General features: G+C 46.2%; 2 protein-coding genes across 6 annotated transcripts; one reads left to right on the forward strand and one right to left on the reverse strand.

The window, feature by feature from the left end:
* The first annotated feature begins 237 nt into the window (after window positions 1-237).
* On the forward strand, window positions 238-24,409 carry AMT (aminomethyltransferase). Of its 5 annotated transcripts, none has more exons than XM_072651044.1 (10): window positions 238-2,000; window positions 4,109-4,276; window positions 5,709-5,789; window positions 7,230-7,361; window positions 7,562-7,640; window positions 7,856-8,001; window positions 8,306-8,486; window positions 12,412-12,567; window positions 14,669-14,772; window positions 21,906-24,409. In XM_072651044.1, the coding sequence occupies exons 1-10, from the start codon at window positions 1,686-1,688 to the stop codon at window positions 21,945-21,947; spliced, it is 1,404 nt and encodes a 467-aa protein (XP_072507145.1). In that variant the 5' UTR covers window positions 238-1,685; the 3' UTR covers window positions 21,948-24,409. The 5 variants fall into 5 exon arrangements, with proteins under 5 accessions (XP_072507145.1, XP_072507150.1, XP_072507136.1 ...); XM_072651049.1 differs by having other exon boundaries at window positions 21,925-24,409; XM_072651067.1 differs by lacking the exon at window positions 21,906-24,409 and adding an exon at window positions 2,584-2,784 and having other exon boundaries at window positions 1,914-2,000; window positions 5,645-5,789; window positions 14,669-16,473.
* On the reverse strand, window positions 17,790-27,354 carry TCTA (T cell leukemia translocation altered). The gene is made up of 3 exons (XM_072651134.1): window positions 26,848-27,354; window positions 26,397-26,451; window positions 17,790-19,373 (listed from the first exon to the last, which is right to left on the reverse strand). Exons 1-3 carry the CDS (start codon window positions 27,098-27,100, stop codon window positions 19,331-19,333), a joined length of 351 nt encoding a protein of 116 aa, XP_072507235.1. The 5' UTR covers window positions 27,101-27,354; the 3' UTR covers window positions 17,790-19,330.
* Between the last annotated feature and the right edge of the window lie 188 nt (window positions 27,355-27,542).

Consider the following 27,542-nt stretch of genomic DNA (forward strand, 5'->3'; position numbering starts at 1 on the left):
CAAGTCTAAACCTGAACTAAATGTCTTGGTCTTTGGAAGTTTCAGGGTTTGTCTTAGTCATGGGAAACTCGAAGCAGTAGCCATTATGTAAAATAAGTCCAGAGTAGAAATAGGGCCCAGAGGTACTTAGAAACCCCATTTCATCCTCTGAACTGACTAGAATCGTTCTCTGGCACCCTGAGGTCATGCAGGCTGTTGGTGACAAAGCAACATCTCTTTTCCTGGTCAGAATATACAAACCACAGATTGGAGGAAGGAGAGAGAGAAACTAAGACAGAGCAGGAGCTGGATGGATTGGGGTTTATTTTAGGACTAGATTACTCCTCTCTATGTCTTTCCTCTCTGTCTCTGTCTTCTCTCTTCCCTCCCCCCACAGTCCCATTTAGCTCAGCAGATGCCGAGCTTATGCTGAGCCAAGGAGACACTATACCTAATGTCTAATCCTGAAAGTTCTATGCCATCCTATCTTGGTACTTGCTTCAAAAGGGACCATCTTTATACTGCTTCCAATAGGTAGCCAACTTCCTTACTGTGATTAAAAAAATAATAATAATGCATTATCCCATTTGTTCTGGTGCCCAGCAAAGTTCATTACTGATAACACTTTAGCACTTGGCAGGACATGAATTAGTCTGTTGAGCTCGGGGACTAAGTTCAGAACAGGTGCTAGCAGCAGAAGAGCATTCCTCCAAAGAAAATGGGGGCCACTGTGTGCAGGTGGACAGCAGAAACCTGCCACATCTCGGTTCTCTTTCCTACATCAGCTCTTCCTTGAGGAGTGAGGTAAGGAGTAAACTGGTAGTTAGGTACAAGTGGAATTTTTACATGGGAGTTTCTGATGGCTTAGCAACTAAGGGGTTAATTGCTTTGGCTATCACTCCTCCTTTTCAATTAAATTTTAACTATTTTCTCCCAAATGTCTCCTCCTGACCACAATCAAAAGTACAGCTTGAACCCTTCAAAAAGCTAAGTTCCTTTACATTCCACACAGGCTTGTTTGCTCAACTATCACCACAGCGAAATGACCCAAGCATTCCCCTGGAAGTCAGGGACAGGTTTAGTTTATTTTCAGATACGGAAGCCAAAGAGATGATTGAAATGCAGTTGGGGTGAGCAGACCATTCCTATTGTGTATGCTTGGATGAGTTGACAAATTTCTTAATAAAATCGACAACTGTTGTGTCTTAAGCTTATGAGGATAAGCAAACCCATTCCTTCCATAGGGAGAGGGGGGAGGATTTCAAACTGTTGCTAGGATAACCCAATTCTGGTCCTTATCTCCAAGCAGGCAGGCCTCCTAAGTTCTGCAGTCTGGTTAATGTTACAGATGAAGAAACAATTTCAGAGAAGTTAAGTGGTTTGCCGACAGCCACACAGTAAGAAACAGATAGGGTTTTCAAACTCAGGTTTTTTGATTCCAGATACCTTGCTTTTCCCACAATACCGGCCATACTCTACTGTCGCCCTGTTTCTCAGGTGGTCCAAGGGACTAGTTCTTGTTTTTCTAATTCTTATATAAGAATGTTTTAAAAAAACTTTTAGGAAAATATGCTTCATGGGTGAGTATCTAAATTATCGTTTTATCTACTGTAATGAAACATGTTCCCCAACCCACAGAAATAATAACAGTGAATGAATTTTCATAAAGTCCGGAAGCTCTGCTTCCAAACCGGGTCGTAACACCGATGGACAGCATTAAGTGTTCAGTAAGAGGAAAACCTTGGAGATCGGACAGGGCTGGGAGTGAAACCAAAGACCCCTCGGGGCAAAAGGGAGGGGAAACGGAACTACATCTCCCACCGTCCTCCGCGGCTCCGCCGTCCGGCGGCTGCGCGGTCACCGAGCAGAGCCCCAGCCTCGGGTCCGGTCTCCGCGTCCGCTGGAAGATGCAGCGCCTTCGCAGCGCGGCGTGGCGCCTGCTCGGCCCTCTCTGCGTCGGGGCGGCGCGGGGGCGAAGCGGCCACCTTGGGGCAGCCCGACGGCCGCTTAGTTCGGGGCAGGTGGGACCGGGGTTCGGGAGCTGCGGCCTAGGAGGGGCTGGGGCCCTGGGGGCGGGGTGCAGACCCAGAGCCCCCCGGGGGTGCTAAAGGGGGAGATGAACCCTTGGGCTTGGGGGAGAGGGGAACCTTGGAGAGGGGGGTCGGCCCTGGGGAGGGTCTGCAGGCAGGGAAGGGGAAGCAGGAGCTGGGGTTCCAAGAGGGTTCAGGAAAGGGGAAGGGTGAAAGGGCATCCTGGGAATGGTCTACAGGCAAAGGAGGGGACGGGGGTTGGGGCTAGGGGAGTGGGGGGTCTAGGGAAGGTCTTTAAACAGGAGAGGGGAGAGAGGAACTGAAGCCGCTGGAGAGGGAGGGACAAATAGGGGAGAGAGGGCACAGGTCAGGGGCTTGGGGAAGGGGAGCTTGGTCTGGGGCAGGGCAAGGGAGAGGAGCCGACTTGGGGAGGGCCAGCGGGAGGGGAGGAGGGTGACTTTGGGGAGAGGGTCTTACAGGGAAGAGGAGGGAGAAGTAGGTTTTGGGAATGGAAGAGGGAAATGGGGCCTAAAAGTCAGTAAACATTAAGCGCCTGCTGTGTGCCTGACCACAGTGCCTAAGCTCTGGGAATACAAAAAGAAGCAAAAAACGGCCCCTGCCCTCAAGGAGCTCATAGTCTAATGGGGGAGACAGAAGGCACAAAGAAGAGGACTTGGGGAAAAAAAGCTTCCTGTGGAAGATGAGATTTTAGTTGGGATTTAAAAGGAGAGTGGAAGAAAAGGAAATGGTTCCAGAGAAGATGGCTCTGTCAGAGGTAAAGAAAAAAGACCCTAGGAGAAAGTGAGAGTGTATGTGGAGGGTCAAGCCTGATTTCCCATTTTACTTTCCCAGTATGAGAACCCCCTTGAACTCTTCCTTGAGTCTTCCCACTGGATCTGGCATTTGCCTGAGGCCATAAGCCTTGCTTTAGCCCTCTGTCTCTGTTACCTTCAGATCACTTTTAGCTGCTTCCCACCCTTGATCGTATCTACAGCTCCATTCTCTGGGTTCCTGGCGTCTGACCTCTAGTCAGCCCAGCCTACAGACCACTCCTATCAAGACCCAAGACCCTCTCTATACCCCCTCCTCTAGTCACCCCAAACTACTTGGACACCCCTAGATCCTTCCATCAGTCAATGTAGATCAATCTTGTCTCCATGAAGGTGTTATCTGGCCTCACAAATGCTCAGATTCCTTAAGAGTCTAGTCAATGCTGAGATTTTTGAGTCTGACCAATATAGCAGATTTTTAATAAACTTTGTTTTCTTTGGCTGAATGAAGCCTTGGGTTGAATTCATTAGGGCAGGATCTGTATGTCACTATTTTGGGGTCCCAGCACCCCCCCAATCCTCAACATTATGATTCTGGCAAAGGTCTCAGCTTGGATCCATCGCCGTCATTCCCCCCTCAAACAGTGGTCTAGTGGCTAGGATTCAGTGCTTTCACTGCTGTGGCCCAGGTTTGATTCTCAGGGAACTGTAATGTTGAGGTTTCAGGGTGCTGGGACCCCAAAATAACATGCGGGTCTTGTCTGAATGAATTTGATGCAAGCCTTCTTTCAGTCACAGAAAAAATTTATTTTAAATCTGCCATATTGGCCAGACTCTTAAGAAATCTCAGCATTGTTTAGATCCTTTAAGGAATCTGAGCATTTGTAACTTGTATAAAGCAGATCAAATAAAATCTGAGCACCTTTATGGAGACAAGGTGGATCTTTGTATATACAGAAAGACTGAGGGAGGGATCTAGGGGTGTCCAAGTAGTTTGGAGTGACTAGAGGAGGGGTGTAGGGAGGGACTTGATGGGAGTGATTTGTAGGCTGGGCTGACTAGAGGTCGGATGCCAGAAACTCAGAGAATGGAGTTGTAGATACGATCAAGGGTGGGAAGTAGCTAAAGGTGATCTGAAGATAACAGACCTTGGAGGGCTAGGCTACTTTAAGGGTAACAGAGATAATGAAAGGCTTATAGCTTCAGAAAATGCCAGATCCAGTGGGAAGACTCAAGGAGAGTTCAAGGGGGTTCCCAGAGCCTAAATACCCATCAGGACTAGGTGTGGAGAGGCCAGCTTCTCAGACCTATGATTTCACTCTCTGGCAGGAGCCCTTGAAGAAAACACCCTTGTTTGACTTCCATCAGAGCCATGGTGGGAAGATGGTGTCCTTTGCTGGTTGGAGCCTTCCTGTGCAGCACCGGGACAGCCACTTAGAGTCCCACCTGCACACCCGAAAACATTGCTCTCTATTTGATGTGTCTCACATGCTGCAGGTGAATGACCTGGACCTAAGTTTAGCATGAAAGGACTGGGGTGGGCCACTTGTTTTCCCTGTGCTCTTAGATACACCAGCCAGGCACTATGTAGACTTGAGTATTTAAGAATCCTAAAATAGAGCCAGAAGAGACCTTAAAGATTATATCCTACAGTCCCTCCCTTGGCACCGCTCCTCCCAAGCTAAAGGAATATTAGGCTTAATTAATGGGAGGACTTTGGAGAAGTGATTTTATTTTTGATCTGGTTTTTGAAATCTGAGGAGGACAAAGCTAACCTGTGAGGAGCTGATGATATATTCTAGGCAAATGGTCGAATATTTACTCCAAATCCTGAATTTGGTTGCAGGCCGGGCTTTGAGGTGGGTCACCATACATGGGCCTCCATTTGTGAGTTCAGAAACTTAATTTTCACCTGGGTAATCAGGGTCCAGCAAAGGACTGAAAACTAATACATGGAAATATTTGGGCCTAAAAAAATCAGGCAGTTTCTGGCATCAGAAGACCTCAGTTTGAATTCTGACACTACGTGCACAAGCAATCCTATTCTGAATATTGCCCCCTCTGCCATCCCTACTCTCACTAACGTTCAGTTTTTTCCTGTCTCCGGGCTGCCTCCTTGCTGCCTCCGAACATGCCCATATCTCCCATCCTCAAAAAAAACCTCCCAAACCCTCACACTTCTCCAGAAAGTTGTCTGCTTCTTACTCTCTTCTTAACTCCCTTACTCTGGCTTCTGATCTCATCATTCAACCGAAATTGTTCTCTACAAAATTGCCAAGGATTTCTTAATTGTGGAATCTAATGACCTTTTTTAGTCCTCATTCCTTTGACCTTTCTGCAGCTCAGCACAGCAGAGCATCCTCTTCTCCTTGAAATCCTCTTCTCTCTAGGTTTTTAATGACATTACCCTCTTCTACCTCTTTTTCTACCAGTCTGACTATTTTTCAGTGTCTTTTGCTGGATCTTCATCTGAGTCATGCCCCCTAACTTAGGGTGTCTCCTCGGGCTCTGCCTGGGCCCCCTTCCCTTCTCACTTTGTGCTCTATCATAAGAGCCTATCAGTTAAATTATCATCTCTGTGTAGATGATTCCCAAATCTAACTTCTCTCTAAATCTCCCATCTTGAATCTCCAACTGCTCACTGACATCACACTGGGTATTGCGTAGACATCTTAAATTCAACATGTCCAAAATTAAACTTAGTACCTTTCCCCTTAAAATCCTTCCCATTTCCTAACATTGCTATTACTGTTCAGGACACTGCCATCTTCCCAATTATATAGGTTCTCAACCCAGGCTGAGGCTATCAACCAAGTCTCTCTCCTTAACTCCTCCCTCTTACCTCCGTATCCAATCCGTTGCCAGGACCTGTCAGTTCTATCTTTACGATGTCTCTGCTGCTAAAACCACCCTTCAATCTTTTTTCAAGACCAAGATATTTGGTCAGGATCGAGTGAAGTTGATGGAGAGCTTGGTGGTCAGTGACATTGCTGAACTAAAGCCAAACCAGGTAAGGGCCTCCCCTTTCGACTTCCAGCTATTTCTCCCTCATTCCTTCTACCCCCCCCCCCCCATTAGTTTAGTTTAGTCCTGCCTATATAAAAATGCCTGCTGACTTACTTTACTGATATTCTTACTGCTACTAGAGGGATTACTACTTGAAGCCTAGCCCCAGATAAGTTTGTACCAGCAGTGGGCCCGCCCAAAGCTTTATCTCAGGGATACAACTGGACATATGCCATTAGGATAGGCCCATAGATAGATTCCACTTTCAACAGCAGATGCACTGACACCACAGTAACTGTTGTGTATGGGTGTAAATCCCCCACTAAAGTCCTGTTCTGGTGTCTCCTTATAATGTGAGACAACAGAACAGTTCTCGCAGGGTTGGCCAATGAAGTTCAACCTATAGTGGGTTTTGTGTAGGGGCTTGGTGCCTGACTGTGTCTCTGGTTCCATGACAAGCCTGCTTGAGTTGGAGGGCCTCATCACAAGGAACATCAAGCCATGACAACTCTCTAAGACCATCTTCTAAACTGTGAAAGGACTTCAGTCCGTGTTGGAGGAGTGGGGAGTATCCAGACCAACCCAATGAAGTGTTCTTGAAGTATTCATGGAAGAAAGGACAGGAAGAAAACCGTGTTGTGTAGACCATCCCAGTGGTGTAGTGATGCTGTATACCTGAGTAAGGCTTATTTGGAATGAGGGCAAATGCATGATCAAGGTCATTAGACAATTAGCTTAAGGAAATTGAACCGCCACATGTAGGGGATTAGGGCTAGACTCTGTGTGATCTGTCCTTGCCCCTGAGCCCCTACTAGTCAGAGATGTATATGCCCCAATCACAAACTTCAGCCTGGGCCCTGATCCTGACACATTTTGCTTCTGTAAGATGTCTGCCTCCAAAGGAGACCCTTGTTGAAAACTTGTTAGCCCTTAAAGATAAGCCTGATTCTACTGCTCTCTGCAGGAGAACAGTTTATACTATAACGTTAATGTTGTAAAAAAGAATTCTGAAAGACTTAAGAACACTGATCAATGCACTGACCAGCATTGATTCTAGAGGTTGAGGATGGAGAATGCTGCCCACCTTATGACAAAGAGCCAGTGGACCAATAGGCAGAATGAGGAACAGTATCTGGATGTGGCCAGGTAGGAATGTGTATTGCTTGACCATGCTTATTTGCTACAAGGGTTTTGTATTCGTTTTTTCTCCCAGGGGGTGCTAGGAAGAGGGCAATATAGGTGGAAAAAATTAAATGCTTGATAATTGAGAAAAAATTGCTTTTAAAAAAGGTGAGCTTGCCCCCATCGCTGGGGTGATCTTATAGGTCGTGGTTTCTTTTCTGTAGTGTTGTGAGGGTATGCTTTGTAACCTTTGGATCCTTTGATCCAGACTTCAAGCCCTGGGCCAGTGACCAGAGGGGCATGTGCTTGGTTTTTGTGATAGGGGACACTGACTCTTTTCACCAATGAAGAAGGTGGTATCATAGATGACCTGATTGTGACAAACACATCTGATGGGTATCTGTATGTGGTGTCCAATGCTGGGTGCCGAGAGAAGGACATGGCCCTCATGCAGGTATGGGATGTTATTAAATGGCTAGTAAGTTTCTGAGGATGACCTGTTTCCTAGGGGTAGGTGGGGTGGGGGACAACTATCACTGGAGCTGAGTCATGGAAGGCAGTAGAAACTGGAATTGAGAACTAGTTGACTGTGGGACCAAATGTGGGCCCATTTTCACAAGAACCTTATAGCCAAAGCCTTTGTCTCTGTTTCAGAACAAGGCATCAGAACTGAGAAGTGCTGGCTGTGATGTGAACCTGGAGGTGATTGATAATGCCTTGATAGCCCTACAAGGTGAGTGCCTTTCAGGGCAGTGGCTAGCTGATAGATAATTCCTTTCGAGCATTGCCATAGTAGCCTGGGACTTAAGCAGTAAAAGGGAGGAAATAGGCCTGTCCTTTAAATCTCATTTCTTCTCCCCATACTTCCACAAAACCACAGAACAACAGCTGGCATGGTTTCCAAACTGTGCTAGGCAGAGCTCTCGACTCCTTTGCTGTTCATGCCAGGTCCCTCAACAGCCCAAGTGCTGCAGGCTGGGGTGTCAGATGACCTTCGGAAGCTGACCTTCATGACCAGTGCCGTGATGGATGTGTTTGGAGTACCTGGCTGCCGTGTGACACGCTGTGGTTACACTGGGGAGGATGGTGTAGAGGTACATAAGGACATGGGGGAAAGAGCATTTTGTTTCAAGTCTGACAACCGAGGTTCAGATCTCAGCTCAGATGTTTTCGAGCTGTGGAAATTTGGGCAAGTTCCTTCTTCTCCTAGGCCTCAGTTTCCTCCCCTGAAAATGATGGTGAACTAAATGGTCCAAACTCTGAGGTACTACTATGTGCACAACAGGGTCTCAGCAGGGCTAGGATGGTGTCAGCCTACTTTAGAATAGCTGTGCCCTGGGCATTCTCTTGGGGAACAGCTCTGCCTTCCTACAACCCCGTTACCTATATTCCACGCAGATCTCCGTGCCAGCAGAGAGGGCCGTCCATCTGGCAGAGGCGCTGCTAGAGAATAAGGAGGTCAAACTGGCAGGGCTGGCAGCCAGGGACAGCCTGCGGCTGGAGGCAGGTCTGTGCCTGTATGGGAATGACATAGATGAGCACACCACCCCTGTGGAGGGGAGCCTGGGCTGGACCCTGGGTGAGTCAGGGCAGGGGTAACCATGGCAGCTTTTCCCACTGGGTCTAACCATGCCAAGAGGTGGGGGCTGGGGCCAGACGTAGGGTAAATTATGAAGTACCAGTCGAATTCATTCAAACATTAGTAAGCACTTCCTGCATTCAGAACCCCATATTTAAGGTGGGGAGAGTACAGAGTTTTTCAGTAACATGATCCCCATCTTCATGGAGCTCACAGTGCACCACAGCAACATGAGACAGACTTATTTTTCTACCGTAACAAATCATAGATCTAGTTAGAAGGTTTCTCAAAGGCCCTTTTATCCAACTCCCTCACACTACAGATGAGAAAACAAAGGCCTCAGGAGGCGAATTGACTTGTCCTGGGTCATCTAGGTAGTATCAGAGGTGGGACTCTTACCCATGTTACCTCATCCTCCAGAGAGACCTTCTTCTATATGTTTTCATATTTTGAGGTTACACTTAGTCTGGGGATCTGTTGTCCTTCATTCTTGCTACGTACCCCAGCCTAATTCCTGAGTGGCCATGATATGTGAAAAGTACATTAGGGGAGTGAAAAATGCTATTTGAGGAAGTGTGATGTAGTAGAAAGAACCCTAAATTTGAGTTGAGAACTTTTTTTAATTACATTTTTTTTTCAATCAGCTAAAACTCTATCTTCTCTCCTTCCTAACCCCACCCTCCCAAAGGAGAAAGAAAAACAAAACTGCTATTACAAACATGTATAATCAAAGAAAACAAATTTTTGCATCTGCAAAAAGAAAATCTGTCTCATTCTGTACTCTGCTACTTTGACTTCTGTGCCAGGAGATTGGGAATATGTTTCATCCCAGGTCCTCTGGACTCATGGTTAGTCACTACACTGACCAGAGTCCTTCATTCATCTTTGTAGTCATGGGCCTCTTTGTCCTGCCCACTTCACTCTGTGTCAGTTCATAACAGTCTTCCCGGGTTTCTCGGAAACCATCCCCTTTATTATTTCTTATAATTCAATAGTATTCCATCACATTTATAGGCTATAATTTATTCGGCCATTCCTCACTTGATGGGTACTTCCTCAGTTTCTCATTCTTTGCCACATCAAAAAAAAAGCTAAAAATATTTTTGCACGTTATTTTAGAATTTGTTTTCCTTAGGACTAATCTCTGCCTTAATCTGCCCTCCTTTTAATTCTCCTTTGTCCCCTTTCCCACCTGTTTCCCAGGTGAGTGAAATGTATTTTTGTAGCCAACTGTCTATGTGTGACTGTTCTTTCCTTTGACCAGTTCAGATGAGAGTGAGGATACAATGTCAGCCACTCCCCTAACCCTTTGTCCTTGTTTGTATAGACTTCTGATTGTATACCCTCATTGTGTGAGATAATTTCCCCCATCCTTCCTTTTCCTGTCTCCTCCCCAAAGTATTCCTCTTTCCTTCCCTTTTCCATTCTTTTAAGGTCATCAAGATTATACACACACACACACATGCACATACATGTACACACATGCACATCCACTTCCTGGCCTTCTATCTGATTACATTCTCTCCATGAACCCTAATGATGATAGGGTTCAGAGAGGACACAGGAATCATCTCCCCATATTAGAATGTAAAAAGTTTATCCTTTTTTAGTAATTTGTTATTATTTGTTCATATTTCCCTTTTTATGTTTGTCTTCTGTGTTTGTACTTCAAAGTTTCTACACAGCTCTGCCCTTTTCATCAGGAATACTTGGAAGTCCTCTGTTTCATTAAAGATCATTTTTTTTCCCCCTATGTATGATTATACTCAGTTTTGCTGGGTAAGTTATTCTTGGTTGACAGCTATATCCTTTGCCTGCTGTAATATCATATTCCCTGCTCTCTGCTTCTTTAAAGTGGTGGCTGCTAAATCATATATAATCCTGACTGTAGCTCTCAGGACTTGAATTCTTTATTTCTGGCTGTTTTCAGTAATTTTTTTTCTTTGATTTGGAAACTCTGAATTTTGTCTTCAGTGTCCCTGGGAGTTTTCATTTTGAAGTTTCTTTCAGGAGCTAACCAATAGATTCGTTTTATTTTCTACTATCTCTACTTCTAATAGATCTAGGCAATTTTCTTTTATGCCCTCTTGAAATATGTTGGGTAGCCTTTTTTTTTTTTTTGATCATGGCTTTCAAGTAATATGTCTTTTGACTTAGTTTTAATACTTCTTGTTGTCTCATGTAGTCATTAACTTCTACTTGATGCATTCTGATTTTCAGGGATTTTGTTGCTTGGGTCAGGTTTTATACCTTCTGTGCCACACTGTTACTTTTCTAATCTTTATTTCCATAGCTCTTATTTTTTTTCCAATTTTTTTCTCTAGTGAGCTCATTTCTTTTATAATAACATTTTTGTTCTTTTTAAAAAAAAAACTCTTGATTGATCTTTTCCAGGACTTTTTAATTGAATTTTTGTCCAAGCTGTGCTTTTCTTTGAGGCCTTACTTGTAGATGTTTTGAAGTTATTCTTCTGGGTTTGTATCTTGGGTGTCCCTATGGCAATAATATCTTTTTATGGTGGGATTTTTTTCCCATTTGTTCATTCTTCCAGATTACTTCCTGACTTTGAACTTTTATTAGGGCCAGGTTCTGTGTGCTCCTGGATGGAATGTCTGGGCTGATGTTACTGCTGCATTCTTGGGGTACAGAGTATTGTGTTATTCCAGGCTCCGGCTGGAGACCTGCAAGCTTTCAGTGCTTCCAAAGTGATCTGATCCAGGGCAAAATCTGATAATGATCAGAAAATACCTCCTCTGGTTTGACCTCTACAAACTCCTGACCCGGGTTTGTGTTCTGAGCTATAAACCTAGAGGAGGTCCTTTTGGGAGTTTCACCAGACTGCTATTGAACTCAGCCACTGTTAGCTGGTTAGAAAGCTCTGCTGGTTCTGAATGACAGAATTGTGGTTTTCTTCTTGTTCTGGGATTCCTGCCCTGGTTATTTTATTATTTTCTTTTTGCAGGCTTCAGACTAGGGTAGAACCTAGAACTGGGACTCCACTCTGATCCTGGGGGGTCTAAGTCTTACATCTACTGCCTGGCTGAATTTGCTTCTGATTAATATACAACCTAGGGCCCCTAACCACTTCTTTCCTGGGAACGCCACTCATAGGCACAGATGCCCTCCTCAGTCCACCTAGGATCTGCAATCCAGAACTGGGTAATAAGTGACAAAGCTGCCAATTGGTATCTGCACAAATTTAGGGTCCTTCATACTGGATATGGGACCTTTTCTTGCACTGATTCCTGGCCTCTCTCTGAACTGCAGTGCTCCCCATAGTATGCTCTTGGCCAGACCCCATCTCCAGTGTCCACTAACCTCTCTGTCTCCTTATGCTAACTAGGGCTGGAAAAGTGATTCAATGGTTTTTTTTTTCCTTGACTTTCCCGACCAAGATTAAATCTGTTGTGTTATCTAGATATTTATTTGGTAGAGTTTTGAGATAGGGATGGTAACTTGGTTAGAGTTGCATTTTAGGAAGATTCTTTGGCAGCTGGTGAAGGATGGATGTGAGTGGGGGAGTCGAGACATACTTCTCTATAAAATGAGAATAATATTTGTACTACCTGCCTCCCAGGGTCCTTGTGTGAAAGATAATTTGTAAAGGTGATGGTGTTTTGTAAACCCTAAAGCACGATATTTTTAAGTTCTAACAGTCTGTAATTCTTGGTGGGGAAAGCCATTACTGGTTGGAGTAGGATTCAAAGAAAGTTTTCAAGAGGAGGGTACCTGTAAAGGGTACATGGTTAAGATTTAGATAGAAAGACTTTAATTTATTCATGACTCTAAATCACTTATTCAGTAAATATTCATTAAGTACTGATTGTGGCAGCAGACTGAAGCCTGGAGGTAAAGGCAAGGGTGATGGCTCTCCCCAGGGAAATGCTAAGCATCCATCTTCTCTATCTGACGGGGCTGTTTACAGGAAAACGACGCAAGGCTGCCATGGACTTTCCTGGGGCTGCCATCGTGGTCCCCCAGATAAAAAGGAAGCTGTCCCGTAAGCGTGTGGGGCTAATGTCTACAGGAGCACCTATTCGCCAGCACTGCATCATCCTGAACACAGAGGGAGCTGTCATTGGTAGGTTCAACCAGGGGGAAAAACTGGGGTCAAGGCAGACGTAAATGCCACCCTCTCCAATATGCTTACAAGTGATGGAAAGAACACAAGATTTGTAATCTGATGACCCGAATTCAAAACCCAGCTTTGCTCCTTCCTGTCTGGATGATCTTGAGCAAGGGCTTTTATCTCTCAGCCTTAGTTTTTCCTCCTTTAGACTAGGAAATCTGCAAAGTCCCTTTGAGTTCAGAATTCTGTGATCCCTTGTTGTTCAGTCTGATTCTTCGTGTCCCCGTTTGGGGTTTTCTTGGCAAACACACTGGAGGGGTTTGCTGTTTTCTTCACCTCATTTTACAGATGAAGAACTGAAGCCAACAGGGTTAAGTAACTTGTCCAGGGTCACACAATTAGTAAGTGTCCGAGGCTGGGTTTGAACTCAGGAAGGAGGAGTCATCCTGCTTCCAAGCCCAGTGTTCTATCCACTGTGGCACCTCCCTGCCACATGATACTAAATATCCCCTTCCCCAAAGCCAGGACTGGCTTTGAACTGTGATCATGAGTTATCAGCCAACCGTTAAGTGGTACAGGACATGGAATCAGGAGAAAAGTCATCTTTGTGAGTTCAAATCTGGTCTTAGATGCTTACTAGCTGTGTGACCCTGGGCAAGTTACTGAACCTCTTTCTGACTTAAGATTCCTCCCCTATAAGATGGGAGGATAACAAGAATACCCATTTCACAGGGTTATTGTGAGGATAATGATGAGATAATAATTGCAAACCTTAAAGTACCATCTAAATGCTGACGATTTTGAACTGTGTAAGGTAGAAGCTGTTAGCAGGTTTGTCACTCCTTTTGGGGTTGGGGTAGTTTTGTGTGGGACCCTGGACATCTGAACCCCTCCCCCAAGGGAAAGAGCGAGGAGCAGGAGGGGAATAGGATTAGGAGCTAAAAGAGTTCCTAGAAATTAGCTCGGTCAGACCCATCATTTTACAGAGAAAGGACGGGACTTGTCCACAGAATCATAGAAGTAATAGAGCTGGGGTTTAAACTGAGGCTTTGTTTCTTTTTAGTTGTCTGACTCCACATCTAGTGTTTGATTTTTCCTAATTAATCAAAAACTCTTTGGTAAGTATGAGGTGATACCTGTGGCTGCTAACTGGCTGCAGACTGGACAGGAGATCCAAAAGGTCTCGGGTAGGGTCATCCAAGTGGCTGCATGTTTGGGGGTACTGCAAGAAGCTGCAACTCAGTCATTGGGCATAGCTTTGAGTCTGTGAGGACAGGGCAGGGGTCAGTTTAGGTGATAGGGTAGATCTGTAAAGGTAGGGGCTAAGAGCTATGAAGGGATCCTGGACTTCAAGCTTCAGAGAAAGAGAGATGGGGGTGGTCTCAGCTAGTGTGGGCCTAAGAAGCTATAGAGCAATCCTGGGGTAGGTATGTGCCCAAGGCAGTGGGTGGGGAGCACTTTAGGTGGCTGCTTGAGGTGGGTGGGGAGAGTCCTGTGCCAATTTGTGTTTAGGTCTGTTACTGCAGAGTCCTTGGTCCCTGTCAGAAGGTGGATAGGACTGGTCCATGCTGCTGAGGACCCCAAGTCCCCCACAGACAGGGGAGAAGAGACAGGAATGCTGCTGATTGCTGTATAATCTCTGGGCCAAAATTGGTGGGCAAAGATCCTAGCTGCTGCAGTGCCCAGTCTGGATCAGCAGATAAGGCACCCAAGAAGACAACCTACAAAACTCACAACATGATGTGGGTGTTGGGCAGGTGCACTGCAGGTCATCAGCTATGATGTGCAAGTGTGGCAGGTGTCATTAGCCATGGGATAAAAACCACAAAACATAATGTGACCCTGGCAGCTAGGTGCTTTCATTCCATCAGAAGAGGCACCCTGTACACATACAGTATAAAAACACATGAGACAAACAGTATATTTTTGGAAGGTACGTGCAGCTGGGGAGCCTATCAGGAAAGGCTTCCTGTGGAAGGTGGTGCTTGAACTAAGCTAGCCTTCCCACTACACTAGTATGTGTGAGAGACACGATCTGATTTGTCTCCTTCTCTGTGGGCACAGGTATACCCTCTGCTCTGATTCCATGCCTTGTTTCCTATGCTCTTTCCAGGGGAAATCACCAGCGGCTGCCCTTCTCCGTGCCTGAAGAAGAATGTGGCCATGGGTTATGTGGATGGAAACTACAGTAAAGTTGGAACCCCGCTTTTGGTTGAGGTACGGAAGAAGCAGCAGGAGGCAGTGGTTAGCAAGATGCCCTTTGTGCCAACCCGCTACTATACTTTGAAGTGACTGACCCTCTGAACTCTTCTTCCTGCCTTCCTTTAGGATTGAATGGGACACACATGCCACAAAATCTCCCTTATGGTTAGTTTGTGTTGTCTGGGAGAGAGAGTGGATAGGTGAGCCACTCTTCCAGGGCCTTCTAGAGAAAGATAGAGTCAGAGGCGGGGGGGCGGGGGGGTGGGGGGGAAAAATAATTTGAGGCAGCATAATGTTGAGGAAATAGGGTTTGGAGCTGGAGGATCTAGGTTTGAATTCTGGCTCTACTTATTCTTGATAAGACCCTGGGCAAGTCACTTCTCTTTGAGCCAGTTTCCTCCTTTGTCAAATGAGGAATAATTGTCCTGGTGTCACCTACCTCATGAACCTATTGGGAGGAAAAGTGCTTTGTAAATCTCAGAATGATGCAGAAATGGGAGCTGTGGTTATGATAAAGGCACTGCAGTAGCTATGAACAAAAACACTGAGCACCCAAAGTGGAGGAAGCCACCTTAGGGTATCCTAAAGGTGGCTAGGGATGGCATGGGATACCACCATCCTTTCCACAAGGAATCTTGCTCTGAGCGTGCTTACAGAGAGAATTTGTCAAGAGCCAGCTGCCACCTCCCATGTTTTTTAAACATTCAGCTCAGTTTTCTGGGCTAGAGAATATTCAAAACATTTGGATAATGCAACTTGCAGAATCTGAGAATCTAACTCAAAAAGGTACCTGAAACACACAGCACCTCTCTGACATTACCAAACCCTAGGTCTCTCTCTGCTTGAAGACCTCGGTGAATGGGAGCCCCATTCACTTTTTGACAGCCTTCTGTGTTGAGAATTTTTCCTTATGTTAAATCAAAATCTGCCCGAACAACTTTCTTCTCACCCCATCCCCTTCTGTGGCCAAACCAAACAAGTTAAATTGTAGAATCATAGGCTTTAGTGCCATGAGGATAACACATCCTTAATATTTGCTGAAGAGATTTTATAGAAACTAGCTAATCAAGACTATTAATTTTATGACGAAAAAACTGAGGGACCAGGATTAATTTTGTCATGATTTCCCTTTTCTCCTCAGTTTACCTTCCTCATTGTGTTATACAACTAATAGCTTGCCTTCTCTGAGCCTACACATAACTCATTCATTCCTTTAGCCAACATTTATGAAGCCTCTAGTGTGAAGAGACTCCTGTGCTCAGGATGATCCAATGGTGTAAGATTTCCTAAACAGGGACATGCTTTTTCCCCAAAATATTTGACAGAAGCAATCCCAGAGTATGGTAGGGAGGGAGGGAAAGCCGCTGTAGTATAAAAAATCTACACCTGAGCTGATGAGCCGACACTTGTGAACTAAATCTTGCAGACACACTGTGAATGACTTGGGAAGGGATCCTTCCTTCCCTTTCTTGGTTTACAGGCTAGAAGATTCCAATGCCAAGGCAGCCACCCTTTAAATAAATATTGACTACTTGACAAATGTATCCCTGCTCCCTTGGCCAGGGAGGGTTGGGGAAAGGTCCATTCTAAATACTGGAACATTCCAAGGCCAGTCTTGTTCCCTGTGATCCTTTTTGTCCTGGACAGGGCTTGACCATTTCCTGTTGTTGCCTTCTCATTTCCTTGGATAAAGAAATATTGCTAATTTCCAGAAAAGTCATTAGTCTGTTCATTTCATATCAGAGTCTCTGGTTCATGCTTCCTTTAGGTGGACACCACTAGACCCAGGGGTGCTTCCATACCCCTTCCCTGCCTGAATTTGAGCTGGCTGGAAACAGGAAAAGTGACAGCTCAACTTTAAAAGTAGTTCTTATTTTAGAACCAATCCTAAATAGGTTTCCTTTAGAAAGTCCCAGAAATGCACTGGCTGGATCATTCAGATCGTAACTAGAAGAGGTAGACATTCAGGTGGAAGATCTGAGGTCACATGCTGCCTCACACATTGTCTGGTTGGGTAACCCTGGACGAATGATTTCCCCTTACTCAGCCTGAGTTTACTCCTCTGTAAAATGGGAAGATGACTGCCCCTTCCTCACAGGAATTGTCGTAGAGATCCCATGGAAAACATTTTGCACCCCTGTAAAGTGCTACGCCATTGCTAGCTACTTGAGATTTGGAGAGACTCTGCATGGGCATGAATACCGGCTTTTTCAACAAACGAGATATGACCCATCTGGACTCCCATGCTTACAGAAAGGTCACTTTTTAGGCCAGTTGCTCTCCGTGAAAATGGGGGTGATAACGCTTGCACTTAGCAGTCCTAGAAAACTGTCAGCCAATTTGGCTGAACCACAAATAGCTCCTTACCCAGGCTGTAGTACCAGAAGTGAACACAAGGTGGCGACCGTAACAGGGGACATGCCTGTCTCCACTTTCCAAGTTGGGGTCTATGCGCTCCCAATTAAACCTTACACACTTATGTCCAGACCAAAATTTTGTAAGACATTCCCAACAGCCACCAAGGTGGGAGGCAGGAATCCTAGAATGGTTCTAGGTGTAAAATGCGAACTTCACCCTTTATCCTACAGGAGTGGCTCAGTAAGGTCACAATTTGTCAGTGGTGTAAGTGCAGCAGTACCCAAGGTGCCATGCAGGGTAGCCCTAAGTAGCTGTTCTGCCAGTTGTTTCAAAGGTGGCAAAATCATCTCTGGCAGCAACTAGGGGAGGTCAGCTGAGTTTAAGCAGGTACAGCTGGCCTTACAGGTCCCTGAAAACTGTTTTCACTGCTGTCTTGTGATAGAGAAAGAATACCTTCCTATTCTGAATGATGTGATATGATGCTAAGACTCCATGCTAAGAGCCACAAGTATTGTTTTCATGTGTTTGAAATGTCAAGGAGTGAGATTAAAGGTAGGCTGACAGATGCAGTGACCGTCCAAGGGTGATCTAGAAGAGATGTGGATTGGTCAAGTACAGCCTTTTCCCAACACACTTTAAAAAACAGATGAGCAAAGACCATTCAGAAAAACATGTGTCACAAACATAAGCTTTTATTAGTTTGCACCACTGATTCAGTGGGGGAGGGGCAAAGGCAAAGATGTAAAAGCCAGAGAAAGGGAGACATGAGGTAGCGGCTGGCTGGCCTGTCAAGTTTTGATAATAAATGTGAAATGTTTCAGTGGATCTTTCCCCATATGCTCCTCCCTCCCCCAGGATTGGGCTCCAAACACCCAACTTGCAGGCAAGAACGCTACTCGATCAAAGCTTCGTGCCCTGAAGACGTAGCCTTGTCTAGTGAGTGATGAGGCCCTGCAGAAAACCATCCTTCCTGCAAGCCACTGCCAGCCTTGCCCAGCCTCCTGCCCCTAAATGCTTGGGCTACATTAAGCCTACTCCCTTCAAAGGCCCTTTGGGTACACGGAACAGCTCAGAGCAGCTAAAACATGGGTGACTCTTTCAAGCCACAGGCTGGCTGTGGTCCTACACATCTTTTGTCTCTTCATCAGTTTTCAAAGACTAGGATAGGAAGGAGGAACGGAGAGCATTTCATCAGAAAGCGAGTCTTTCCGCATCTGCTGACGCTCCTGTCCAGCTAAGCATAGAGTCCAACCTGATCTGTTGTCAAGCAACGGGAATATAACCATCAAAGCTGAAGCCCATGCCCTGGACTCATTCGTGAAGTCAGTTACCCCCATGTGGGAGAGCTCTAAGTACAGCCCCGGGTGAAAGAGAATGCAGTGTGTATAAGTGGATAAGCAGCATGCAATGCCCCTTTGGAGGCTGAGGCCCATCTGAGTTGGCGACACTTCCAGTCCAGTCCTTTCTCACTTTTCAGACCCAGGCTGGGCCCCACTCTACTGGGCTATCTTGGAGGAGGAGACAAGTTTCAGCAAGGCTGGAACTGGAAATTACTCATGCCCTGGACTATTCTCTTCCCCAAAGGTCTCCTGGAAGGTGGGAGGAATTAAGTGGTCACAAGACTTTTTTCCCCCCTTCAAGAATGTTCCTTCTGGAGAACTCACCACAGGCCTGCACAGCAGAAATGTTTGCTGTCCAAAGCTACCTCATAACTATAGCACCCCCTCTGTGACAGTGCTGGCTGTGATGCTCAGCCTTATCAAAAAGGACTCAGAACTAGAAGAGGAAAGCAAGGCTAGGAGTCCTTCTTTCCATCACCTGTCCACTGGACTCATTCCAGACATGGGTTGCCCCAAGGGTGTCAGCTGTCAAGGCACCATAGCTGGTGGCCACAAGGGAGAGGAGGCTAGCAAGGAGATGTCAGGCAGGCCATGCTTCCACTAAGGTAGGGTCTCAGGGCCTTGTCCTTTCCCCAGTAGGGGAAAGTACCTCTAGAAAGGGAAAATGGGGGGAACTGAGACATTTTCTGGGATCTGACCCCAGTATTGTTTCCTCTGCTTTTCTCAAACCCATACCATTCCCTTGACTGGTATCTCCCCAGAAACAAACCCCAACCAGTTAGTGTCACTGGGACCCTTGGCAGATAGGAATCCAACAAAAACAGGCTGCTGGTGCGAAGGCAGCAGAAAAGCCAGGCCCACGAAGCCTTCTTTCCTCATTCTCGATGGGTTTTGATTGATTCATTTTCTGACGTTTCCCTGAAAGAAATGGAAAGAGAAAATGGATATATCATTCCCACATAAATCATCATTGTTGCTGAGGTCTGGCACTTAAAGCAAATATATACCACCCCCTTCCTGGTTCCCCACCCTAATCAATAGGGCACAGTGAAAAGAGAGACCCTGGGTTCAAATTCTAGCTTGCTCTTGGCATCTATATGACCTCCGGCAAATTGTTGAACTTCCTTGGCTTAGTCTTTAAGTTCATGAATGGTAGGGAGGGGATGAGCTAAGACTTCATTAGACAATCCCTGCTGCCCTCATGGAATTTACAATTTAATAGTTTTCTTACTGGCCTAAAAGACAGGAAGCAATGAGTCAGCTGGCTGCACTCAAGCATAGGCACAGCCTGATGCCACAAGCCCACACTCCATGAAGTTAAGCAAGGCTTTATGGAGTGTTTTTTTTTAAAAGAAGTGTTCCCTGGGTTCTGACCTATGATGGTAGATCTAGCCAAGAAAGAAACTACTCTGCCTGAAACTTAGAAATCTCAGCCCTTTCCAGGTGTACAGAAAGAGGTACAGAGGAGTGTGGTATAGTGGTTAAAGGTCTGGACTGGAAATCAAGAAAAGCTAGGCTCCAATTCCATTTCAGATTGGGACAAGCCTACTACCCTGCATATTTCTATGTGAGCCCCTTGAAGGCAGGAGCTGCTTGGTTTTTGTCTTTATATCCTCAGTGTCCAACATAGGGGGTACTTCATTGAACTGAGTCTAATCCCTTCCTGAGCAGGCCTCCACTGCTGTATATTCCCCAATCAGTCATCAATCTCTGCTCGATGATCCCCAGGAACAGGAAGTTGAGAACTTCAGTAAATAGCCCTTTCCATTTATGGCTGAGAGCTCTAATTGTAGGAATAATTTACCTTGTACTGAGTCACACTCTGCCTGCTTCCGTCCTAGGCGGGCACAATTTAAAGCTCCAAAACATCCAAGAGAGCCTCAAGCCCAAGCCCTTTTCCCTCCTGTCACCCTCATTTTACAGATGAACCATCAGAGGCCTTGGGACTTACTCAACTCCCAACCCATTGGTACTTATTCTGTCCATTAGGGCCAAATGAAAGACTGGAGGGTGGGGGGAGAGGAGGTGGAACAGTATTTCAGCTGGCCTCATTTCACAATAATTTCCAACCTAAATTCCAACAAATTGCCAGCATAGGTTCAGAAGAACTAGGGAATGTTTCTATGTTGAAAAGTTATTAGGCCAGAGTCCTGAGAAATTGTTTTCATCCTTTTCTTTTTCAAGTATAAATTCATTTGAAGACTTGAGTACCTACCACTGAAACGTGGGCATCATAATTTGATGTACTTGAGTCAAAAATGTTGCCAAGGAGAGTAATTCAGCTTGGGCTTATTCAGTGCCCAAATGCCCACAGTCCTTGTTTATACTCATTAAGGGAATAATGTTCTTTAAGTATGTAAGCAGAAACACCTGCTCCACAAAACCAGATCTGCTGGCTCTTCACTTATTCAGGAGCGAGCTGGAAAAACTGTCATTCCCTTCACAGATAAAAATAGTATAAATGGACACTAAGTGAAGAGAGCCTGGTCCCAAGGTTGGCTGGTGTACAGAGAGAAGCACCAAATATGGATGGCTAGACCAGGAGGCTTCAGGCTGCTGAGGGCCTTGAATGCCAGGCAAAAAGAATTTGGGTTTTTTTCCTCTGGGATACAGAGGGCCACCAGAAATTCATGAGATCTTAGGTCTAGAACTGGCAGTCCTCCAGTGTTATCTGGTACAGCCTCTTCATTTTACAGGGTGAGGAAATGAGGTCCAGATTGGGAAAACTCTTCTTAGGAAGAAGACTGTCTCCTTTGCTCAGGGCTAGATTAAGTCCTGCTGAAACAAGGCAAAGAGTAGTACTTTATATTTGTGTGTCTAAATCACCATCAGGAAATAATGTCAAGTCCAGTGGCATGCAAGTTTCTTTTCTGAACTGGTTCTCTTAGAGGGCCGAGGAGAACCAAAGAGTCAACATGAGCGAGCTTGGAGGAGGCCATGGATGATTCTGGAAGGTTCCCTAACCCCTCCAATCCAGACACACAAAACTGCTGGGGCAGTTAGGGTTTGTGTCCACATTTTTGATATCTGTGGTCCATGACTCAGCTCCCTGGAGTGTGTTTTCAGAGTGGGATCATGTCTTTACTCCTTCCGCTATGGGGTGGGACCTCACCTAAAGAATGACTGGGGCAGATTTCCATTTCCTCCTCTTGTAGTCTGCCCAGCACCTGTATTCATACCTGAATACTCTAACCTCTCTCATCTTGGTCAGTTAATAATAATAATAATAAATAACTGACAGTGAGCTAGTGTTTTTAGTCAAGACTATTCCCACCCGCCCAGCTGTGTCCGATTCTTCATGACCCCATCTGAGATTTTCTTGGCAAAGATACTGGAGTGTTTTGCCATTTCCTTCTCCAGCTCATCTTACAGATGAGGAAACTTAGGCCAACAAGGGGAAGTGACTTGCCCAGGGTCACACAGCTTGTGTCTGACTTTTCCTGACTCCAGGTCCGATGTTCTATCCCAGGGGTGAAGAACCTGCATGCTTGAGGCCGCGTGTAGCCCTCTAGATCCTGCAGCTCAGCTGTCTGACTGAATCCAAACATCACAGGTCAAAGCCACTAGTAGGCTGAAGATTCCCCATCCCTGCTTGATCCACTGCACTACCTCGCTGCCCGATCTAATGCTTTACAATTTACAAACTGCTGTGCCTCAGTGATTTTACTGAATCCTCACTACAACCCCGTGAAATAGTGTGTCATTATTCCCATTTTTCAGATAAGGACACTGACAGAGATTAAATGACTTGCCCAAAGTGACACAGTTACTAAGTGGCTCCTTGAAAGGCTAGTCTGTGGCAAAGAAGTCCCATCTCCTTATGAAATGACGTGTACCCCCGCCCCCCACACACACACTCTCACACTCACACACTCCCTACTGTGGCCTTTCAGTCCTTCTACAGTCTGGAGTCACCCTCACTTTCCTTGCTTTCTCTCATACGCATTATCTCTTTCACCTGCCATGTAAAACATTTTGTTTTCCTGGTTATCTGTGGTTTTGTATCACCAGTTTTCCCCACTATCCCTCCTTCTCCTTCCCAGAAAGCTACTTCATGACAAAAAGACAAAGCAAAGAGAAAAATCAGCATGACTGATCCACGCATCAAAATAGCCTGAAAATCTGACAGCGTCCAGCACCTGGGCGCCTCCCACTCAATTACCCGTGCCTTGTCACAGAGTACGGTAATGCCAAACAAATGGATGGCTGATCCTATCTGACAATCAATGCCTTTTACACCTGCACACATGCGTGCATAGACATCGGCTGGCTTTCAGTCTGTTTTCTTCAGGTGGCCATTCCACATACATCCCACACTCTCCAGCCTCAGCCTCTGCTCACACCTTGCTCCCGTTTGCCATCAGGGCCTCCCTGTTCTTCAAGGCCCAGTTCAGTTACTACCTCCTCCTCCAAGAAGTCCCCGGCAAGCAGGGATCTCTCTCCAACTTCATCAAATAGTACTTGACATTCATCATATGACTCTTAATCAGCCTAATTTGTACTGCACTTATCATCTGTATATTTACTTACTCAGCCCCTACTACATTATAATCTCTTTGGGCAGGGATGGCATGGCATCTTACTGACCTTCATGCGTCTCCCACTGCTATACCACTGCACACAGTAGGCACCTGATAAATGCTAAATGAACCAGAATTAGCTTTCCACCTTTGTTCCTCTACTTAAGGAAAGGAAGAACACAGCACAGTCCCTCCATCTACCCAAGCTTTCTCTCCTGTCAATGAAACCTGCTAACTTGGCATTCAAGGCCCTCTACAATCTGGCACCAGCAAGCCCTCCCTTCCAATGTACTCTGTAGGATTCTATCCAGACCTTTCTCTGAGAACAATTTGTGCTTTCTGCCCCCAGATTCTTTGCTCACATTATTTCCTACACCTGGAATGCCTTCCCATCTATTCAATTCCTGGGCATCCTTTAAAGCCTACCTCAAATGCCACTTTTGCTAAGAAGCTCTCCATGACTGATAATGGCCTTCTCCCTGGCTGACTTTCCACCTCACCTTGCTTATCTCTCTCCAATACACCCATCATATACTAGGAGAAGAGATGTGGCAGAGCAAAAAGAGCCTTAGCCAGGACACATGGTCTGAGATCTTCACTCCTGGTCAAATAAATCACTGTACTTCTCTGTGCCTCAATTTTCCTATCTGTAATATGTGGACAATAATACCTTACCCACATTACTTACTTCACATGATTTTTATGAAGTACTATAAAACTTAAACCAGTATTTCATTTCAACTGTTTTTAAATTTTCATTCAAACACTTATTAAACACTTAGTGTGCAAGGCCCTGTATTAGGTGTTAGAATACAGAGATGAAAAAGAATACTAAGTGCCTTCAAGGAGCACATACAAGTGGGAAAGGGATATAGAAAACATCTATCCCACCAGGAACACACTGTGCACAGCATCAGCCACACTGCTCAGTTTTAACTTGGACAGACTGAGTTCTTTGCAGCAATGCAAGGACCTGAGACAACTCCACAAGACTCACGATGGAAAATGCGCTCCACATTCAGAGAAAGAACTCTGAGTCTGAATGCAGAGGGAAGCAGACTATTTGCTCTCCTTTTTTGGTTTGCTTTTTTTCCTCATAGTTCTTCCCATTCATTCTAATTCTTCTATACAACATGACTAATGTGAAATATGTTTAATAGGAATGTATATGTAGAATGTATATTGAATTGCACACTATCTTGGGGGAAGGGAGGCGGAGAAAATTTAAAACTTATGGAAGTGAATGTTGAAAAATAAAAATATATTTGTAAAAAAAATGATATTAAAAAAATAAAACATCTATTCCAACCCCCCCCGCCAATTTTATAGATCATATCATTCCTAATATACTGGGAATTCTATGAAGGCTCCTTCCCACATCCCAGCAGGTGTTAGTAAAGATTTGATGAATTAAAATTTCACTACTTTCACAAAGCATTTTGATATGGGTGCTTTCATTAGCCCTACCTTTCTGGTCTTGGAAACTAAAACTTTCCTAAACAACTGGGGAGGGGAAGTATGTGTGGGGTGGAATGAGGAGAGGGGCAGAGACAGGCCCATCAGGATACTGGAAGAGGGGGCATTTGAACTGAGGTTTAAAATATGGGTAAGAGCAGGTGGCTTTTCAAAGATCTGAACTTGTCTGGTAACACTGGGATGACTGAGACAGTAGCTTAATTTACTGTTACGCTTGGTGGAAAAGGAAAAGTCACCTATGTAAGCAATTTGTCAAAAGAATGTCATGGATGGCCTTTTCTATGAGATTCAGAGCTGTAGAACTGACCTGCCCAGTGAGATAGATCAAATAACATCATTCTGCCTCTCCTGTGTGTACTCTTAATAGCAGAACAAAATGTGGCACATAAATAGGATGAAATACTATAGTGCCATAAGCAAACAGAAAGATCTGTATAAACTGAGTCAGAGTGAAGTAAACAGAGCCAAGAGAACGATGGACTGTGGACTGAAAACCATGCAGTGACGGGTCCTGGCTCCAGACGACTCCTCCCCCTTCTTGGCAGACAAGTAGTGGCCACAGTTATGGAAGGAGGCTGTTAGATATGGTTAATGTGCCCGTTTGTTTTGTTTACCCACACTTCTTTGTCACATGGTAGGGTTTTATTGAGGGAGGAGTATTGGGAAATGACAAACAAGGTTAAAAAGTCAATAAAGCAATTAAAAAATACAAATGAAGGCAAAGTGGGAGGATATTCCAGGCATAAAGTATACTTGTGTAAAGGCAAGGAGTGCTGAGAGCACCTAGTGTTTTCAGGGCGTGGCTGAGGAGTAATATGAGATTAAAGCAGGAAAGGTAAAGGTGGTACAGGGTTACAAAGCGCTTTGAATGCCTGAACGTTAGTCACTGAAGTCTTCATGATCAGATGACTTACATGACCTGATAAAAATATAAGAAATAATACTGTGACAAAGGTATGAAGGGTGAATTGAGGGGGAAGATAAGGAGAGAAGGAAGAGGTCTTTATATAATAAAGAGGTTCAATACTAAGGAGATCCCCCCAAATGGAGGTGAAGGCTTAAACTAGTGTAGTTCCAACAGGAATAACGAGCCTCCAAGGGAAAAGCTGTGGAGGTGGAGTTGATGGGACCTGGTAACTGACTGGATAGGAAAGGGAAGGGAGAAAAAAGGGCCAAAGCTAACATGGGAGACAGCAGGGCACTGACTGAAACATTGAGCTAACTACATTTTTAGCATGGGACTATGAGACTTTTAGCAATCTGAATCTGCTGGTCTCTGAGGCTCCTCCCAGCTCTAGATCTAGGGGCCTACCATAACTTATCAAAGGAAGGCAGCTTCACCTGCTTCTACCATCCCCTTCCTCACCCCCTCCCCAATCACAGATCCAGAGCTTTTATGGAAACAGTGGAAATGAGGCTAAGTTCAAAGAGTTGGTGAGCTGAGTTCCAGTCCTGGCTCTGTCTCTGAATGATCACCTCCCCTCTCTGGGCATCAGTTTTCCTGCCTGTAAAATCAGAGTTATCAGAATGACTCCACACATTTCTACAGCTAAACTTCAAAGAGTTCCAAAATGCTTTCCATACAATGACAGCCGAGAGAGTGAGAATTCATAGTATCGTTCACATTTTACAGATAAGGAAACTAAGATTCAGACTGGAAGTAAGCATAAAAAGGATCTGAGTTCAAATGTGAGAAAGAACGATGAGCTCATCTCAAAGGCCCTGGCAGCTCTCAGTTTTAGGAACCCAGAAGTTTGACAGCCAGTTTTCCCAAAGCCAAGCCCCATGCTCTACACAGCTCTGCTTCCAGCTCTAAGGTTAGGATCCCCTCTGGGAAATGGGGATAACATCACCTGCCCTGCATCCCTGGACTCTGGAGGGCCAAGTGCTTTGCCAACTGTTAAGGCAGTAAGGCTTATGGCTGACCCCGGGGGGAGGCACTTACCAGGGAGGAAACAAGGAAGAACCATCGGGAGTGGAGCCGTTCTGGCCTCCCAGACCTGGGGGAGGTAAGAGAACCGACATTCAGGCCCAGGCTAGCCTAAAGGGGTGACCAAAGCCAGCTGGGGGGAAGAGGGTGGGGACAGCCAGGTCTCCTCGTTGCCATGGCAACGCGGGCAGGGGCTCGGCCTGGCACACCATGGGTGCTAATAAGTGGTGAATGGCCGTGGACCCCGGGCCCAGCTACTGCGGGCAGGAGGGGGCATTCAGGGCTGTCCGACTAATGGTGAGATCCGGAACGCCAGGGAAGGGGCAAGCGCTGGGTGAGGGGACAACTGGCACAGCCGCCCTGGCGCCGCAGCAGCCTGCCCCACCCCCACCCGAGGACGCCGGGCGGCGGCGCGGACCGGGGCCTCCGCGCAGGGGCGGCACGGAGGGGGCCGGGGGCGGCTCACCCGAGGACGGCCGGTGGTACAGGCCGGTCACCGTGCCTCCGTACACCCCCCAGGCCAGCTGGATGCCCACGAGGCTCAGCACCAGCCACAGCAGCAGCAGCTTGAAGAGGGTCACACGCATGTCCTGCGCCTCCCACTCGCGCGCGAACTCGCTGCCCAGGGTGCCCAGGGCGCCCAGGACGGCCGCGGGCAGGGCTTGCCAACCCAGCTCGGACCCCGGCTCGGCCGCCATGCCCCAGAACTTCACGCTCATCCACCTTGCCCCGGGGGCGGTCACTGCAGCGGCTACTGCGCAGGCGCAGTATTTCCTGGAGGGGCGGGCTGGAATATCAGACGGCCTAAGCAGCCTCTATCATCCGAGCCCGACAAGGAAAAGCCAGGACGCATGCGCACAGACGTAGCCGTCAAAGGCAGAGTAGAACGGACGATACGCACCGCGCACGCGCACGCGCACGCGCAAGCGACTGCTAAGCACCGCCCCCCACCTACCTATGGAGTGGGTGACTCGGGAGCACAAAATAGTAACCAGGTCTTTTATAGCCCTGCGGCTCCCGTGATGCCCAGCGCGGCGTTTGTGATTGGCCAAACGGCGTCCTGTTCGGGAGGTTACGTGATTTGGAGCAATCGTTGCCTAGGGGCCGGGCTCTGAGAGCGTGGCCGCGGCCAGCCACGGCTCGAACCCGTCCTGGGCTCGG

This window comes from Notamacropus eugenii, chromosome 1, assembly GCF_028372415.1.
Source record: "Notamacropus eugenii isolate mMacEug1 chromosome 1, mMacEug1.pri_v2, whole genome shotgun sequence".
Taxonomy (NCBI): domain Eukaryota; kingdom Metazoa; phylum Chordata; class Mammalia; order Diprotodontia; family Macropodidae; genus Notamacropus; species Notamacropus eugenii.